This window comes from Pseudonaja textilis, chromosome 5 (assembly GCF_049901715.1).
Source record: "Pseudonaja textilis isolate UNSWEBS1 chromosome 5, rPseTex1.2, whole genome shotgun sequence".
NCBI classification, from domain to species: Eukaryota; Metazoa; Chordata; class Lepidosauria; order Squamata; family Elapidae; genus Pseudonaja; species Pseudonaja textilis.
In genome coordinates, this window is record NC_141994.1 from 14,865,260 (window position 1) to 14,883,024 (window position 17,765).

Here is a 17,765-nt window from a genome sequence, read left to right on the forward strand (position 1 = left end):
TACACAGGAAAAGGAATCAAATAAAAGGTATTAAAGAATCCCTATAGACAAAAGCCTAAGTAATTAAGAAAACTACACAAATAGGAAAAGAAAACCCTTACAAACACAGGACATACCAAATAAGCAAAACAAACAGACAAAAGACACACAAAAATATATATATAAATTACAAAAGAGACAGACAGGAGATTGCCACAAGACAAATATGAAAAAGCCATTATAAAGCTAAAAGAGATTAGGAAAAACCGATAATACAATCTGGCCACCCCGCGGAGTTTGCCTTCCACACCCCACAGAGTTTGCCTTCCGCACCCTGCGGAGTTTGCCCTCCGGCAGGAATAAAGACAAACTCAAACAGAATTTGAAACGTTAAGCACAAATACAAACATTCAGCTCACAAAGGGAGAAAAGGGTATAAAAAACCAGGGACTTACCATAAGAATCTAGCTAGCCCAGGAACGTAGACTTTTCTCTGTCCATCGCCTTCCTGAATAATAAAAAGATCCAGCTTTCAAGCAGCTGTCCATATCCTTGCGCCAGAGCTCTCCCAGAGGGAAAATCGAATCCTCCAAGAAAAAGCATTTTAACACTTTTCAACACTAATAAATATATGATGTATTTGTACATGTGTGTTTTGTGACCCATCAATCTTGATGGTTTTGGAGTTGAAAAGTCCACTTACCCATGTAGAATCATCATAATGTTTTAACTATCTTTTCATCAATTTAAAGGAAGAAGAACTACACATGATATTTTAACACTCTTACCATTTTTCTGATGAACTAAAAACTAGTTTTGACCATGTGGAGATGCAGTTAGCATTGAAGTTCTCTCCAGCTGGTTTCTGAATACCACCTCCGTATATTTTCTTACATAAGATGTTGCAATGTTCAAAAAAATTAACAGGGGAACATTTATATTTCTCTAGGTACGGTGCTGAAATCCTGAAAGTTTCCGGCATGAACAAATCGAGTCAAAAATAATTAGAAGAAATATTTAATTTTATTTGGGTGTACATACATGAATATAGACAATGGTATAGTGTTCCATTACAAGTGTTAATTAGTTTAGCCAAGGTAGAGTAGTTTTGCTATAATTAATTGCTGCTGTTGTAAGTGTGTACTTATTTTGCATATATTTAATCCTTAAGTAGATGATCACAAGTATACTTCTGATATTTCATTTCTATTTAACTCTGATTATAAGTTTTTCCTCTACAAAGGTGCCCATGTATGCCTTAAGACTTTTAATTCTCTATTATTTTATTTTGTCTATCTCAACAAATGACTTTAGATGGGGTGCAGCATCAAATATAAAAACAATTAAAACAATACAAATAAATATATATTCCATGAAACAAATGTCAAAAGCAAAATCATTGCAAAGACTCATGTTACACTGACCAACAATTAATTGCTACCCATAGAAGATAGAATGATAACAAACCCATCTCCTGGCAAACTTTTTCCAACTAGTCCTGCATATAGGTTTCCTGCTATAGATATAAGTCTGCAGGAACTGAGAAATCGTATCATTCCACCCTCTCAAAGCCAGCAGCCCAAGGAGGAGTCCAAAGGGAAGGAGTCTGAGAGGAGCAATGACACCAACGTTGCTAGGTTTCCAATTCGAGGTGGTCATCAAAGCCCACCAGGAAAAGGCAGGCAGATATCAATGCCACGAATAGGTCCATGTGTCCCCAAGTCCAACACAACCTCAAAAAAAAATCAAAACAAAAAACCCATTCAAATAAAGCCTGAATAAACACACACCACCACCATTCTTGTTGACTTAAGACCTGATTCTATTCCAAATTTGGTCAATTCATATTGATAGACATGATTCAAGGTAATCAAAGCACCATATTTTTCATAGCACATTGAGCTACCTAAACTGATATGCATCCTTTAGAAATAGAATAGAAATAGAATAGAAATAGAATAGAAATAGAATAACTGCTGCCTTGTCAGCATCTACCTGTGCAGCCTCCAAATCTTCATTGGAAATTATCTTTCTCCTCCTTCCCTTACAGTGAGAAAGAGAAGACACAGAGGAACAATCTCTTTGACTGCAAAACTCCAGGCCATTGATTTAAGATTATGTTTCTCTCCTTTTAAAAGATGTTCAAATCCTTGCCACGTTAAATAATTTAACCAGTTCAGGTCTCCAAAGAGAGCAGAATTTGTGTTATTTTTCTAAGAGAAGTCAGCAAAACGGAAGATTTTGTATATAAAACCAAAAATAAATGAATGGAAAGAAGGAATTCTAACAGAGTAAGAAGTTGCACAGAGTGAAATTAGTAAAACCCCATCCGAGCTTCATTTAAAACTGATCTCAGTTTATATCACCAATGTGCTAAAACAAGTTTCCTTTTCTTGTCACCCTTCAGATGTTTTGGGAGCAAAACACATTCTCATCCAAAGACCAGCCTTGCTGGGGTTTTGGGGAAGACAGTCCCAGAATACTTGTAAAGCACCACACTACAAAAGAAGGTGAGTCTGTGATTATTCATTTACTACAGCTTTCAATCAAGCTATCGGCTGAGAGAAATGTTATGAATTGACGAACTTCGACCATTATGGTTAAAGTAATAAAACTTAAGGACTGACAAAAACAATTGGGATATCTAATTAAAAACCTAATTTAACAAATAACAGATAATCAGAGTTGGAAGGGACCTTGTAGGTCATCTAGTCCAACCCCCCGCCTAAGTGGGAGACCCTACACCACTATTGACAAATGGCAGTCCAATCTCTTCTTGAACGTCTCAACTGATGGTGCTCCCACAACTTCCGAGGGCAACTTCTGTTCCATTGGTTGATTGTTCTCACTGTCAGAAAGTTTCTCCTTATTTCCAGGTTAAATCTCTCCTTGTTCAGTTTCCATCCATTGTTCCTTGTCTGGCCTACAAGTGCTTTAGAAAATAGCTTGACCCCTTCCTCTCTGTGGAAGCCCCTCAAATATTGGAAGACTGCTCTCCTGTCTTCCCTGGTCCTTCTCTTCACTAGACTAGCCAAGCCCAGTTCCTGCAACCGTTCGTTGTATGTTTTAGCCTCCAGTCCCCTAATCATCCTGGTTGCTCTTCTCTGTACTTTTTCTAGTCTCAACATCTTTTTTATAATGTGGTGAACAAAACTGGATGCAGTACTCTAGGTGTTGTCTTACTAAGGCTTTATAGAGTGGTATTAATACTTCCCTTGATCTTGATTGTATCCTTCTGTTAATACAACTGAGAATTGCATTAGCTTTTTTGGCTGCTGCTGCACACTGCTGGCTCATATTTACTTGGTTGTCCACTAAGATTCTAAGATCCCTTTCACAGTTACTGCTATTAAGCCTGGTTTTACCCAGTCTATATGTGTACTTTTGGTTTTTCTTGCCTAAGTGTAGGACTTTTCTCTACATTGAATTTCATTTTGTTAGATAGGGCCCAGCGTTCTAGTCTGTCAAGATCCATCTGAATCTTGAGCCTATCTTCCTGGGTGTTAGCTATTCCTGCCAGCTTAGTATTATCTGCAAATTGGTTAAGTTCCCCTTCTATTATCTCATCTAAGTCATGAATGGAAGATATTGAAGAGTACTGGGCCTAAGACGGAACCTTATGGCATCCCACTGCTAACTTCCCTCCATGTAGACTTAGACCCATTAAAATTTACATGTGAAGCATTGTGAATATTGTGACTTCCTTCTAGTGACAGCTCAATTCAGAGAACTCCACAGATATTTGGATTGCTGTGGAGTTTGAATTAAGCCTGCCAAAGGATAAGAAATGCTGAAGGACAGTGGCAATAACTAGTAAACCAATGTTTCTCGACCTTGACAACTTTAAAAAATGGGTGGATTTCAATGCCCAGAATTTTCCAGCCAGCATGTAAACACTAATTAGTGCTGGCAAGGGTCACTCAATGATTAGTTTTTGTTTCGAAAAACAATGTGCAAATTCCAAGGTAAGAAGATTCAATCCATTAGCATTGCTGTAGCTTTTAAGAGGTGGTTTCCTATTTCGTTTTCCACTTTCTTTTGGGTAGCTTTGCTCTTTTAAGAGTTTTTCTTTATTTCTCTTATCACTCTTTTATTGTTTTCCTTCTTCTACTCTTTGGAGCTACTGCTGTTTATCCTTTTTCTTATCAACTTTCTTTGCATTTGATGCTGATCACCAGCCAGTCTATCATGATGATGGCAGTAATATTTTGACCGTCATCATAGCCATGGGTCGAGAAATTATCCCAAGCTAAATAACATCAGAGTTCAAACATATGAGAAAAGCCTCAAAAGTTATGACTAACACATTCAGTTTTCTGGAAAGCCGGATTTATCCCAAGAACCCTGAAACTTTTTTTAAAAAAATGCAAGATAATAGACTAGCTTAAATTAAAAATTAATTCTCTAGAAGAGTATCATCAAAGGAACCATTTATTTAAATATGCTTTAAATAGTAATTTCCCAAGTGGAAGATGTTTGATGCAGAACATCAAAAACCAAAACAGAAACAGACCCAAAGAACATATTTGAGTAACATTGTAAACATGGTAGAAACAGACTGAAAAATGTTTGACAGAGAATGAGTAAAGCATCCCACTTGCTTCAGTGTACAATTTAAATTGTAGTTTATTTAAATTCAGATTTGCTCTCTTAATTCTTTTTGAAGTGCCAGGTAAACCAAATCCTGCATTGTCATATTCCTCCTGAATTCTCTTATGTGTTTGTGAATGTTCTGAATAGATTTGATGCCACGTGGCCTCCTCCGTCCCATTATTAACCATATATTCTCTAACATATCACAGATCCTCACTTTCCAACAACAATTGCCACACCCAACAAAACAGTTTGCTGAACAATAAAATGAATCAGGGGGCTTCTTAGAAAATGAGCACGAGTGCTTCTAATCAGCTACTGAAAATAATAAAGGAACCTTTGGTAGACAGACAGAAAACACAAAAATAATAAATCATAGTTTTTCCAATCCAAAGGACTAAAATACATTTGTTGATAATAGGAATAAATGACTTAAATTAGATGTTCTGCATTGTGCTACATTCCCAGGAGGAAGCATGATAGTTGCATCTCACAACGATCTTCAAGAAATCCAATGTCTTAATGCAGCCTGACTTTTAAAAGTGGAACAGATTAACGCAAATGGACTTGAAAATCCATTTTTGGTTTCATTGCCTGGTGCAATCTCTTAATATGAGATATGAAAGCCAGAGAATGCAAATGGAAGCTGTTCAAATTAAATGGTTTTAATTATTCAGCGTAGCGGGCGCACAGGAGACATTGGCAGGTTTTCCTGACTTTCGCCATCTCTTGGTTTCTGTCCAGAGTGCTGATAGTTGGCTAGCATAAAATACAACTTCATTGTTAGCAAGTTTCATTGATAGAATCCTAGGGCTGTTCATAAGGGGCACAGGAGGGGTAATTACCTTCCAGCCTTGGCAATCTCTCTCATCTTTTGATCGGGCCACAGCAAGGAGCCTGAGGAAACAGTATAGCAATGACCAAAGTTGGAAAGAAATGGAGAGATGCCATCCAGAATTATTGCAGCCTCTCGCTAGAGAATATGTTAATACATCCTTGTGCTCTGCTTTTCTGAACTATACAAATAAAAGAACACCAGGCCCTAAGAAGGACAAAAGGAACCTGGAATATTGCTCCACAGTGTGCAAAGCTTGCAGGTTGCTTAACTCCAAACAAAATATAAAATCACTATGGAACTGAAAGTAGTGTGGCGGATATTTGCATTGGTGGGTGCGTTCACTCCTCTTAAAAGAGTTAATTTTGGCCATCTGCACCTCAATAAATCACAGTATCCCCAAAGTGTGATATTAGCAGCCCTTGTTTTTCATTTTGACGATTTAAAGCCATCCAAAATTAATAACAATAAAGTTTTGGACTGGATGAGGGTCGAGATGTGTCCAATTTCAGGGTCAACATTAAAATTGCTACCCTATCATAATTTTTGTTTGCTTTTGGACCAAGAAATCTGAGTTTTTGGCTAGATTGTTTTATACTTTTCAGTGCCTGCCACAATCTGGATGTTATGCTAGGTTGTTTTTCTCCAGTTTTATTCTTTTTTTCTTTGTTTGGTAATATTCCAGCAGAAATTTAAAATCTCAGAAGATATATATTAAAAACATAAACACCTAGATGAAATACATATATCAGAATAAGCTTCTCAGATATTCCTTTAACCGTCAGACAATAAAAAAGCTTGTTTTCCAGAATTCTTCTTCTTCAATAAATCCACACTTTCTGCAGATCTCCTTGATGTGACCCTGCTGGTTAATGGGCACGAGATAATTTGAAATTGAAAGACTACTATCATTATCTTAGCCGTAGAGATATGTGCTATCAGTACACTGATTCTTAATAAACAAGGTTTATAAAGTGAAATAATAAATCATATGCATGAAGAAAGCCAAGTAAATGATTGTTATTATTTTCTCCTTAGAATTTGATAAACCTATATATCTCCTTTGATTCTTCTCTGCAGGGCTCCATGCAAAGCTGGATTAATTTATTATGATTTCCGTAAAATGTTCTTTTAGCGGAGAAAGTCTCCAGTACTTTAATAAGAAAACAGCCCCCCCAAAAAACATTTTCTTCAACAATTCATATCAAATATGATATGAATCACTAGTTGCAGTGTGATTGCAATGATAAGACAATCAAAGGAAAACAGTGTCCTTTTCCACATACCATTTTGCCAGAGTGTTTTATGCTGTTTTGTTTGTTTTAAAGGGCACTTAAAGCAAAAATCCCTAAATGAAAAGGATCTTTACAGAATAGATGTATAATCTGTACAGCTATTATAAAGGAAGGTTACTGAATGACAAGAGAGCTGGGTGAGAAAGGAATTGGGTAGAATTTGACAAAAAAACACACTTTAAAACTTGAAATCTTGTTCTTTCACCTGGAGTAAATCAGTATTATCATCTCATTTTTGCAATATTCAACATGAAGCTATATTTTTCCCCTTCAGCCATCTAAGACCTATTTTTTTTTAATTCTTAAAAGCCTTGTGGGACAAGAATAGTTATGTAAAAAAGAAAACACATATAAGAGCAGTTGTAGTTCATTAAATATGCTTTTAAAGAAATATTGCATTGCCTCAATTGTATGAGCAAAAATGAGAAACACAAGGTCAATATTTGATGTCAGTCCTGAAATCTTACCATTATCTCTGTGGTTTTGAAATACCTTGGTCTGTCTCTCTCTCTCTCTCTCTTTCTCCTAGTAACGTTTATGTACTTGGCAGCATGTACATTTAAAATCCAAATGGATTTTGTGTTCATCATACAATCATTTACCATTAAAATAATTTCAAAATCCTTAAGATTTCCTCTATTATACCTAGATATTTTGACATAAAAAGATGTATTCATTTGAAATATTTATTAGTTCCAAAAATTATATAAGACACACATATACAAAATCTTGGGTATTAATTACATTTTATTGATGTAATACAAATCTGTGGGCTTTTCCATATGAAATTAAACACTAGTGCAACTAGTTTGTTATAGTATATTTGAGATGTACAGGTGATTGCAAGGTAGTTGTATCTTTCATATTTTATATTTACATATTTAGTACATTTTTTTATTTACATTACTAAGCATATACTATAGATAGAAATTGTTTATATGCACTGTACATGTAATATCGCATTTATGACAAGAGGACTTTGAGCCTTCAATATAACATTACAGATCATGCTAAATTATTGAATTGTTCCAATATCTTTTCTACGTTAGTAAATCTTAATATATTGATATTAGATAGCAATTCAAAATTTTAACAAAGGGATGTAAAAGAAATATTTTTTCCATATAACAGCTGGTTGGGATGGCACTTTTCCTGAGTTATACAAAGAAATCAAAACACAATTTCAAGGAAAAAAAAATAAGTACACAGAAAATCTACCCTATGGCCAAATACCCAATTTTTATAAAACAACATTGGAGGACAGAGTATTCCTTTATTTCTGATGTACTCAAGTTGTTCTTTTTCACAGCATGGAATATTATTCAGTTTTGAAGAAGAAGCAAAAATGATTCTAACAAAGCCTGAAAGTCATATCGAATGGAATTAACTTTTTTTTTCATTTCTCCTAATACATTTAACACAGACCCATTTTACATAAGAGAAATTCCTATGCATATTATACAATTTAAAAAGTACAAATCCATGTGCTCTATATCTTATTTTCCTTTTTTTTTAACGATTCATACCATTTTCACTCCCAATGCATTTCAGCTGGTTTGTTTTTTTTTTTTGGGGGGGGGGGTTGTTAATTTATTTTATTTGACACAACCTGACAAATTAAAAATAATAATGCACTGAACTTTAAAGTGTCCTTATGTTTAAGAAACCTTTAACCCTTGTGGCTAAGAATCTCCCTTTGCCTTACAAACATAGCTGGGGGTAGCAGAGGAAATTCTGAAAAAACTAAATTTTATTTCCATTATATAATTAAAGTCCAGAATCTATTGGAATACACTGACTGTGAATGACTTTCCATGGTAGATTAGTAGATGGGTGATAGGATTAGAATTAACAGAGATACCTTAATAAAAAGGGATGGCATAATTCCTCACTAATGTAGCTCCTTCAGATCAGTATTGACCTGGAAGCTCTCATAAACTATATCCTCTTTGTGACTGTGCGTCTGTGTTACAATAGTAACAGAACTACTCTGCTTTGTTCAATAAAGCTGTTAAAAGGCATGCATTTGAAAACGAGGAACTCAAATGGAACTGGAATATGTTTCACAATCACATAGCCCAACACAATCCGAATGCATAAAACAATATCAGAAAGAGAATATGGCAAATGCTCCACTGAACAAAATATCTTTAAACAAGGAACTTTTAAAACATCTGTGCAGCCTATGAAAGGCCAGAAAAAATAGTGCTATTGCCTGTAATTATCATGTATTTTGGCATCTATCCATACAAAAAGGAAGTCAACACATACAACCACACTAAGGCATTCAAATAAAGACTTAAAGGCACACTTGAAGAGCTCCTAGTATTATCTTATTCCATTTATGGTTCAGGACTTAGTGAAGATATGAGTGATAAAGAGGTTTTCATAGATCATATTTAACAAATCTGGTATACTAGAAGCATACTGGTATCATTGCTACTTTTGCAATAACCTTTCCTCTATACAAAGACCAAGAACACTTGGTTCGGTCAATTGTATGCTAGATATGCAGTCTTAAAGAATAAATCACCTTTTGCTTAAAAATATATATTGCAGTGGAAACATTAACTGCTTGAATCTGTTAAATTGGATGCTTCAAAAGATTAATGATTGGTGAATATTTTAGAAAGCCAAATCATTTATATTACTAACAAAGTCCTTTCACTGAATTCCTTCCATAAGTTGCTGCTAAACACACACTTTTTAAAATATAAATTGGCTCTTAATTAATCAAGAGCTCTGCATGATGGTTGCAAGAGAGTACATTTGAGGAGACTTCATCAGTCCAATTTTCTAAACCTGATCAGTACACTGCAAATACATGCCCCATCATATTACAAATTCAATGTAAGGCAGCAACACATCAAAATATATTCTTCATCTATAAAGTAATATTTTAATTAGGAAAATGTTGAAACTAAAAGATCTACATGCACATAAAGGTTTTAAACCATTAGCTCAGTAATACATTACGGCCAACCAAACTTGTTTCCTATTCTACAGTCAACATGTTTTGAAACTCTAAAGTCAAATAACATAGTAAACATCTGCACACTGTTGAGTAAAATGTCCACGGATCTTATTTGACCACACGTGTGCCATTATTTTCAAGTTTTAAATGTTGTGTTCCATAAATATCTACTCCTGGATTTCACTGTGTAAACAAACTTTTCTCTTAAAAGGAGTTAAATATCCTGGGTTTGCAAACAAAATAAGTGTGCAACAACCTCTACATGACATCTTTGCCTAATTTATTTGCACTCATTTTCAATGCAAGACTGATTATTCTTATTAGCTTGCATGCACCTCAGACACCAAAAATACTTCCATCAAAATATTGAACATAATTGACTTGGAATAAAACTGATGGAGACAACACAATCAGTCATAAGATCCCAATGAACACAACACACTTTACTCATTCACATAGTAACTCAGTTACCAAAGGAAAAAAGGACCATAATGAAAATAAAATTAACTTTTTTAAATCAGTGAACAAGATTTTTTTTTTTAAGTACGCAAGATTTTCCCCAAGCCTGTACTCTCATTTCTTTGGTAATCCAATAGCTTCTTGCTCAACAGTAATATAGAAACTGTAGACAATTGTGTGCCAGCACAACCACAATATGGAAACTGATTTGACGTCACAATCAGCGCCATACTTTGTAATTTATTTATTTTGTTTATCTCTTGTAATGGTTCGGAGCATCTGCAAATGCAAACTTCAATCTGTAGGCTTCAGCAAGGAGAACACTGATATCTTCGTTTCCCCAGTGCATTGTAGGCAAATTCTGTAAAAAGATGAGTAGTTCCTTGTGGGAAGAAAAAGAGAAAGAAATCAAAAGATGTATTTTGTTAACTTCACTGGTTACTTTTGCAGTATCAATCTAAAACTACAAGACTGGATTCACCAAAGGTGAGTTCTTTCTAGGTATCTACAAGTATACCTATAAAAACACAACTAAAATATCTGTGGAGATTCTCAGTCATCCAGGTTATGGCTGTCCCAAAGGTGCTTTTATTAAGAGGCAACCGGACTTGAGCTGAAGAAGCTTCTTGGATGAGAAGCTAAATGTCTTCAAAGAAAAACCAGAAAGTCCATTTGCCTCTTGAAAAAAGCACCTTGGGCACAACTAAAATAGTGAGCATGTCATTTGTGATTCAAGATAAGATATCCTGACAGCTTTGGCCTATCCAATGAAACTGCATGGCCACATAAATAAAGCAGCAATTCAAAGCAGAAAAAAAGCAAAGCAAATTCTATTTACGTATAATAGAATAAAAAGAGAAACTCAATCTCATTGGGTAATGGCAAAAAACTGTTTCTTTAATTAATCCTCTCTCATTTGAAATGAACTAATCCAGATCTTCCTGCACACCCAAGTATTGTTATGTGTTAATTTCATATACAACTAAAATTGATCTATGGAAACCTTATTCTAATATATTATCCAGTACTGTCCAGACAATATGGAATTATGGAATATATACTACAACAACTGCTCCAAAGATAAGTACATTTAAGAACTGAGAGATAGAAATCTGAAAAAAACAAATAATTTGCTAACTCAAACAGTGGCAAATAGATTTTGTTTCGCTAGATAATTCATGCTAGCTTAACTGTTGCTCGCTATCTGTTTTCTCAAATGGCTAAGCACTTTATTTCTAAGAATAAATTTGTTCTCAGGAATAAGATACAACATAACCTGTAATAATATTATCCAGACTTATTTTAAAAACTTGAAAAGCATTTGTAAAATGAATTCTTTTAAGACTAAGCCAGCTATTAATAGTTAGATATCCTAATACTGACATGGACTAGCTGTAAAAGAAAACAAACAATGTGTCAGCTTTATATAAAAGTAGAATAAATATTAAACCACAGTTTGAAGTAATGCCAATAGAAGTACACTACTGTAATGAACTGTTGCCATGACTTAATAATGTACAAAATATGAATGCTTTTTTCTGACATATATGATACATGCAAGATGGGTATCTCTCTAAAACAAATGGGTAAATCATCTCTACTTTCATTTCACACAAGCCAACATGAGAACAAAAGTAGGGACTTGCCCGATTAGATTACTCTTTTCCCTCCGGAAAGGTGGAAATGATGGAAAAAATACTAGTGAGCACCAGCATTCTGAAAGATTCAGAATAATGACCTTCGCTAATGTTTTTGACAGATTCAAGGTCAGCTCCTCCAGTGCCAAGGAGAATGCACAGAGGAAGAAGAAATCTCTCCCAGGCTGGAGGAACAGATCTAAATCTGAACTTACAACCTTCCTTGCTAGCTTCTCCACTGACTTTCTGGGGAACCAGCAGAGAAGTTTGCAAAGCCAAACACATGACTGCAGAGCTCTCGGCCACCAATGGGAAGAGGTTTCCGAGCATATAAAATGGTCACGTGACCCCCCGCTTTTTTTGGTCAAGTCTATATTTTAAAAATTGGTATAGATTTTACGGAAGTTTTATTTCTCCTTTTTTTCTTTATTTCTCTCTCCCCACCCTACAGTGGTAAATAAATCACATTTGTGTAGCACACTGTATCATATTGATCAAGCAATCCACAAGTTTCATAGAACGCATTTTTATTCTTGTATACTAAATTCATGCTGCCTTTAAAAAGGTCATTATCCTTTAGAACAATTTTATATTCTGACCTGGATTTGCACAGTATTACTTTTTATGTCCATCTTCCTCCATGCTACATTTGACAAGGTTTCCAGAATAATTCTAAACCTCAAATGAATCCGTAAAAACAGTTTATATAGATGATTTCTTTGACAATTTTGTTACTAGTTGGGGAGGAAAAATACTAGCCAAAATCTGGATGACCTAGCACCAAAAATAGAAAAATAAGTGATAGTTATATTTTGCCTCAACTGTCAGCTTTTTCAATTGGTCAGCTAGGACTGACAGCTCCCAAGAAGGTGAAACCAGGAAGGTGACATTTTGACAGAGCAAACTTCCATTAAACTTTCAGACAAAACAAGGGACTGCCTTAAGATGCAGAAAATAAAGTTAACAAATTAAGGGAATATTATTCACCATGTTAATATTTCAAAAAGGAATGCAATACTATAGATTTTCAAAGTGGTGCAAACTGGGCTAGAATTAATTAACATTTCTTTTGAGGGGCTTGCAAGAACTGTTATAAAGTTGACATTTGAGGCTGGTACTTTCCTTTGGAGCATGTCAGTTTTTCATATAATTAAGTTCTTAATTAGAAAAAATATTTTTTAAAAAGGTAATGAAAGTAAGATTGAGCAGAAAGCCCCAAAAAAAGTATTTATGTCTCTAATAGTGTTTCTGCCTTCCCTTGACTTTCAGTTCAATAAAACTGAGGTCAGAAATAATAATGCCCAAGAGGGGGAGGAATTATTTGGGTCAATTAGTTGATCTGGTGAGGCAAACAATAAATAACTGTAATGCTTGCAAGGCCTACATAAGTTAAGCAGGCAGCTGGATTCTCCTACTAAATTAGACATTATTTAAAAAAACAGTAATATTTTATAGACTAACCGAAACAGGGGACTCAAGAGGAAGTCTTGTAATTCAAATGCTTTTTAATTGGTGAAGAGAATATCAAGGACGTGTCAATAAAATTGAGTACTGACATTCATTGGTACAACAGCCTCATTACATAACTCTCTAAAAAGGGGGCGCATATAATGGCAAAGGCTGAATAAAAATTGATTTGGCATTAAAAGAGAAAGACTTTAATGCAAAATGTGTAGGACGGAAGGAAGGGAAAATGTGATACCTATTTATGAAAATGAACGAGGTTACTTAACGGAAGTACAAATAAAGTAAGTTTAGCATCCTGGCTTTTAACGGAATTGTAAAACCCAGTTCTAGGAAGCAGAATGCCATTCATAGCAACCTAACTGCTTTGCATTAGGTGGCAAAACAAGACATATTTACATGGATTGTTTTCCATCTTGCTGTTGCAGTGTAACGGTTTAGCATTTAGTGAATCATAAAAGAATAGATGCAATTTTTAAAAAAAGGTGGTGGGGGGGAGAAATGGTTAAACCCCTTTTCTTCTGTCAATCTGTCTGAAAAAAAAAGCACGTGTCACTTTATTTCATATTATCCATTTTATACCCCAAGTTTCCCCCCTCCCCATTTTTCTTTGGAGGGTGAAGGCTGATTTGCTCTCATCAGCAGTTGTGATTGAATTTGCTGCAACCAGGGCATCGGTGATTTTTGTTTTTATTTTCAGTAGAGGCTACAAAGCCAGTAATTGGCATTGTTATTCAGATTTCTACTGCAGAAAGAACCACAAAAAGAAAACAAATTTTCTTTAGAGCAAGGCTTCTCCAGTGGCAGCTATGAATTACCAACCATCCCGCCCCTCCAAAAAAAGAAGAATCTCTGCTAAGACATTTAACCGTACTTTGGATAGATTAGGTCACCTAAACTGCAACTGTCAGAAAATCCTTTAGAAAATGGAAAATATCTACAATTTGAAATACAGCAATTCTTTGGTGATTGTTATTAAAACAACTAAAAATCATTTGAGTAAGGGGGAAAAAGTTCATCGGAAATTCACAAATAAACCATAAATCTGACTATGAACATGACCTAGAAATTAATTAGAATGCACTTAGAATTAACAGAGTGGGAAGGGGGTCTTAGAGATCTTCTAGTCCAACTCACTGCTCCAGCAGAAGACCCTATGCTACTCCAATAGTTGCCCAAGACCCGATACTATTCCGAACAAAGGTTCCTTGCAAACCTCCAGTGATGAAGCGCCCACAACTTCTGAGGGCAAGCTGTTCCACTGATTGTATCTGACTGTCAGGAATTTTCTCCTAAGTTCTAGGTTGCTTCTCTCTTTGATCATCTTCCATCTGTTACTTCTTGTCCTGCCCTCAGGTGCTCTGGAAAATAGGTTGATGCCTCTGTGACAGCCCCTCAAATATTGGAAGACTGCTATCCTGTCATTCCCGGTCCTTCTCTTTCTTAGATGAGGCCTCTCTAGTTCCTGCAACCGTTCATCACAGGATTTAACCTCCAGTCCCTTAATCATCTTGGTTGCTCTTCTCTGCACTCTTTCTAGAGCCTCAAATGCTTTATTGTATCTCGGAATTGGACACAGTGTTCCAGTGCAGTATAAACCAAGGGTTACTATCCAATATCTAGAGCTGCATTGGCTTTTTGGACAGCTGTAGCACACTGCTGGTTCATAGTTAAGAGGTTGTTCATTAGGGCATCTAGATACTTCTCAGAATTGCTGCTGTGCAGATTCCAGAGTGGGGACAATGCAGTACTTGAACAATCTGGAATGTGCCAGGACCACATATTGGAATTTCAAGCCACACACAATGAACGATATCTTCCTTCCTTACTTTCAGCTTTGAAAATGCAACCTTTAAAAGTCAAATTACAACAGCTAAGTCATTTTTTTTTTTTTTTTTTGGAGGCATTTTAAGGAACTCATGCTTCCGGAGAACTTTTAGCAGCAGGATTTATTAAATCTGCCAATATTGTATTTTGGGTAGTTAATATGTTTTAACCCATCTTAAAAGCGTTAAATTAAGAAAGAAAAGCAAAAAAAGATGAGAAACAATACATTAAATGATACATTCCATTTATTGCACAGGTCTTATACATATGTACATTTGCTTGACAGAACAATACAGTATGTGCAATCTAAGAAACATCCTATGGACAGACGAGGCTTAAAATAACAGAGAAGCAAACAACTCTTGAACTTGTTTAAAAAAAAGAAGAAGATATGAATGAATTCCTTCAGGATTGTCAGAAGCCAACAACTTAAAATAACAACGAGAGCTCCAGACAGGAATACAATACAAAGGGATTCCAAAAGTAACACAAAAGCGGTATTTACACACCACAACTGCAGAGGGAAATGGGTTGTCAGTTTTACAGATATCCTCATATCATCTGTTGATACACTTTACAAGCTGCCATTTGACATACAGCCAATTTAGCTACAATATAGATAGTAGATGGCTATCTTACCAAAGGTGTTTTTTTTTTTTTTTTAAGATAGAAGAATTGCTATTCTTGGTGGCTTGGACAGGTTTTTTTAAAGAGATATATACAAAGAGGGCAAGTATGGAAACCAGCGTCAGCATTTCCTGCGTCGGATGAGGAGAGCACATCTTTCTTCTGTCCTGGCCACTTTTTACAGAGGCACAAATTGAGAGGCTTTTTAACAAACTGCAACACTGTTTGGTTTGGTGGCAGCAGTGCCTCAGATAGAAAGTCCATACAGAGAGTGGTGAGGACAGCTGAGAAGATTATAAAAAGCTCGCTTCTTGTTATTCAGGATACTACTTATAAGCGTTATTTGCTTATAAGAGCTCAAAGCATTGTTAGAAATCCCACACACCCACTTTACGGAGGTTTCAAATTATTTCTAGCAGGACTACCAGATTCTATAACAGCCTTGTTCCCTATGTCACCCGTCTGGTAAACTTCTAAGATTCATTTTTCTCGCCATCTACATGTTTACAGCCGAACTAGACCATGTTGTTTCTCTGTGTCATATATGTAGCTATATGTATAATTTTATTTATTTATTTATTTAGTCATGTTTATGTAGTAGAGGTGGTGACCCTTGGAGAACTGTATGCAATGAAATTTCATTATAATGTATGCCTATTAGTGTACATTCAAAGTGACGATAGTTATTCTAAATCTAAGGGTCTTCAAAAGTTTTAACCTGATTGAATTTTCAATATTTCTGCATAAACATGGCTTAAAATGAGATGTGTTTGCCACACATCTTAAAATCAGCCAAAGAGAACCTAGTTAAACAAGTAGAAATTATCCCTGTTCATTTGCTTATTAAGGAAAATGATCCAAAGCTTTGTATTTGTATTTAGCAAAAGTATCCAAACTTCTAAGACTATCAGTGTTCACAAGAACATTATCAGAGAATGCTGAACATCAGTGATATGCATTGCTACATAAATATGCAGCTTTGGATCAACTATCTGTAGGTTAGATTAAATCATATTTATGCAAAAAGGCTGAAAATTCAAAAGAATTTCACAAACTTTTAAGCACTGCAGAATTTATATGAACCCAATAACTGTCACGTATAGACATCCTGACCTCTGAAGGGATGTTCATGTTCCTCAGAAGGGATTAAGAGAAATAATTCTGCCTGCCAAGGGCATATGGGAAGCATTAGCTTAAGAGAAGGCTCTGTGATGGTGAGGAAAGTTAAGCACTTATCTGGCTGCAAATATAAGTTTAGTCCCCAGGAACAAATGCCAGATCATTTTATCATTCAAGGTTCAAGATTTGCTGAGTAGTTTGAAAAAAAGGCTCATGGAGACTGGCAAAAGCTCTGAGAAGAGGCTTTAAAATGGCAGTTAAACCCAAATAATTCTTTTTTTCAGAGAAAATAAATTTTGTCACCTACTGAAATGGTGACAAAGGGATGAAAGGCATTTTGCATGAGTTATTACTATGTAAATTATTCAGGTATATGAGATCTGCTTACATTCTGTCCCTAACTTGTAAATTTCCAAGAAGGCCAGACAATTTCTATGTGAACCATCTTCTTGGAAGATTCAAAATCCTTTACCATTTATGCAGTAACCAAATTCTGTGTTACCATAATAAAAATAAGAATTACAGGAATAATGACTTCTATTTTATTTATAACTTGAGAGCCAATACACATTAGTTATCTTGCTTAGAGATATGTATTTTATTTCATAAACTATAGGATTTTAGATTTACACTTGGCACAGGCAAACTATCCACCATTATAATTGTACATGTGTTATTTATTGGTTCAGTATTTAAGTTATCTCATCAACAGGTAGTCCTCAATTTATGACCACCATTGAGTCCAAAATTTATATTTTAAGCAAAATATTTGTTAAGTGACTTTGGGCCCCGTTTTATGACGTTTCTTTAGCCTTAGGCTACATGTGCCAAGCTCGCCGTGTCAGGTTGCCGTCAAGTGATGTATTGCAACGTTTCATGGAGCAGGGGTGGGCGTGGCCTGCATGTGACTCATCCAGCCCGTGGCCACCAGTTTGACACCTCTGCTTTAGACAATT

At 35.4% G+C, this 17,765-nt stretch overlaps 1 protein-coding gene across 2 annotated transcripts in view; it reads right to left on the bottom strand.

Annotated features, from left to right (window-relative positions):
- Positions 1-7,431: 7,431 nt before the first annotated feature.
- The window catches only part of TBC1D22A (TBC1 domain family member 22A), a 115,774-nt gene continuing 105,440 nt past the window's right edge, over positions 7,432-17,765 (bottom strand). For both annotated transcript variants that reach the window (XM_026702992.2, XM_026702983.2), the window contains exon 13: positions 7,432-10,517. In XM_026702992.2, coding sequence (XP_026558777.1) covers positions 10,389-10,517 — 129 coding nt within the window. In that variant the 3' untranslated portion in view covers positions 7,432-10,388. The remainder of the gene's footprint in view (positions 10,518-17,765) is intronic.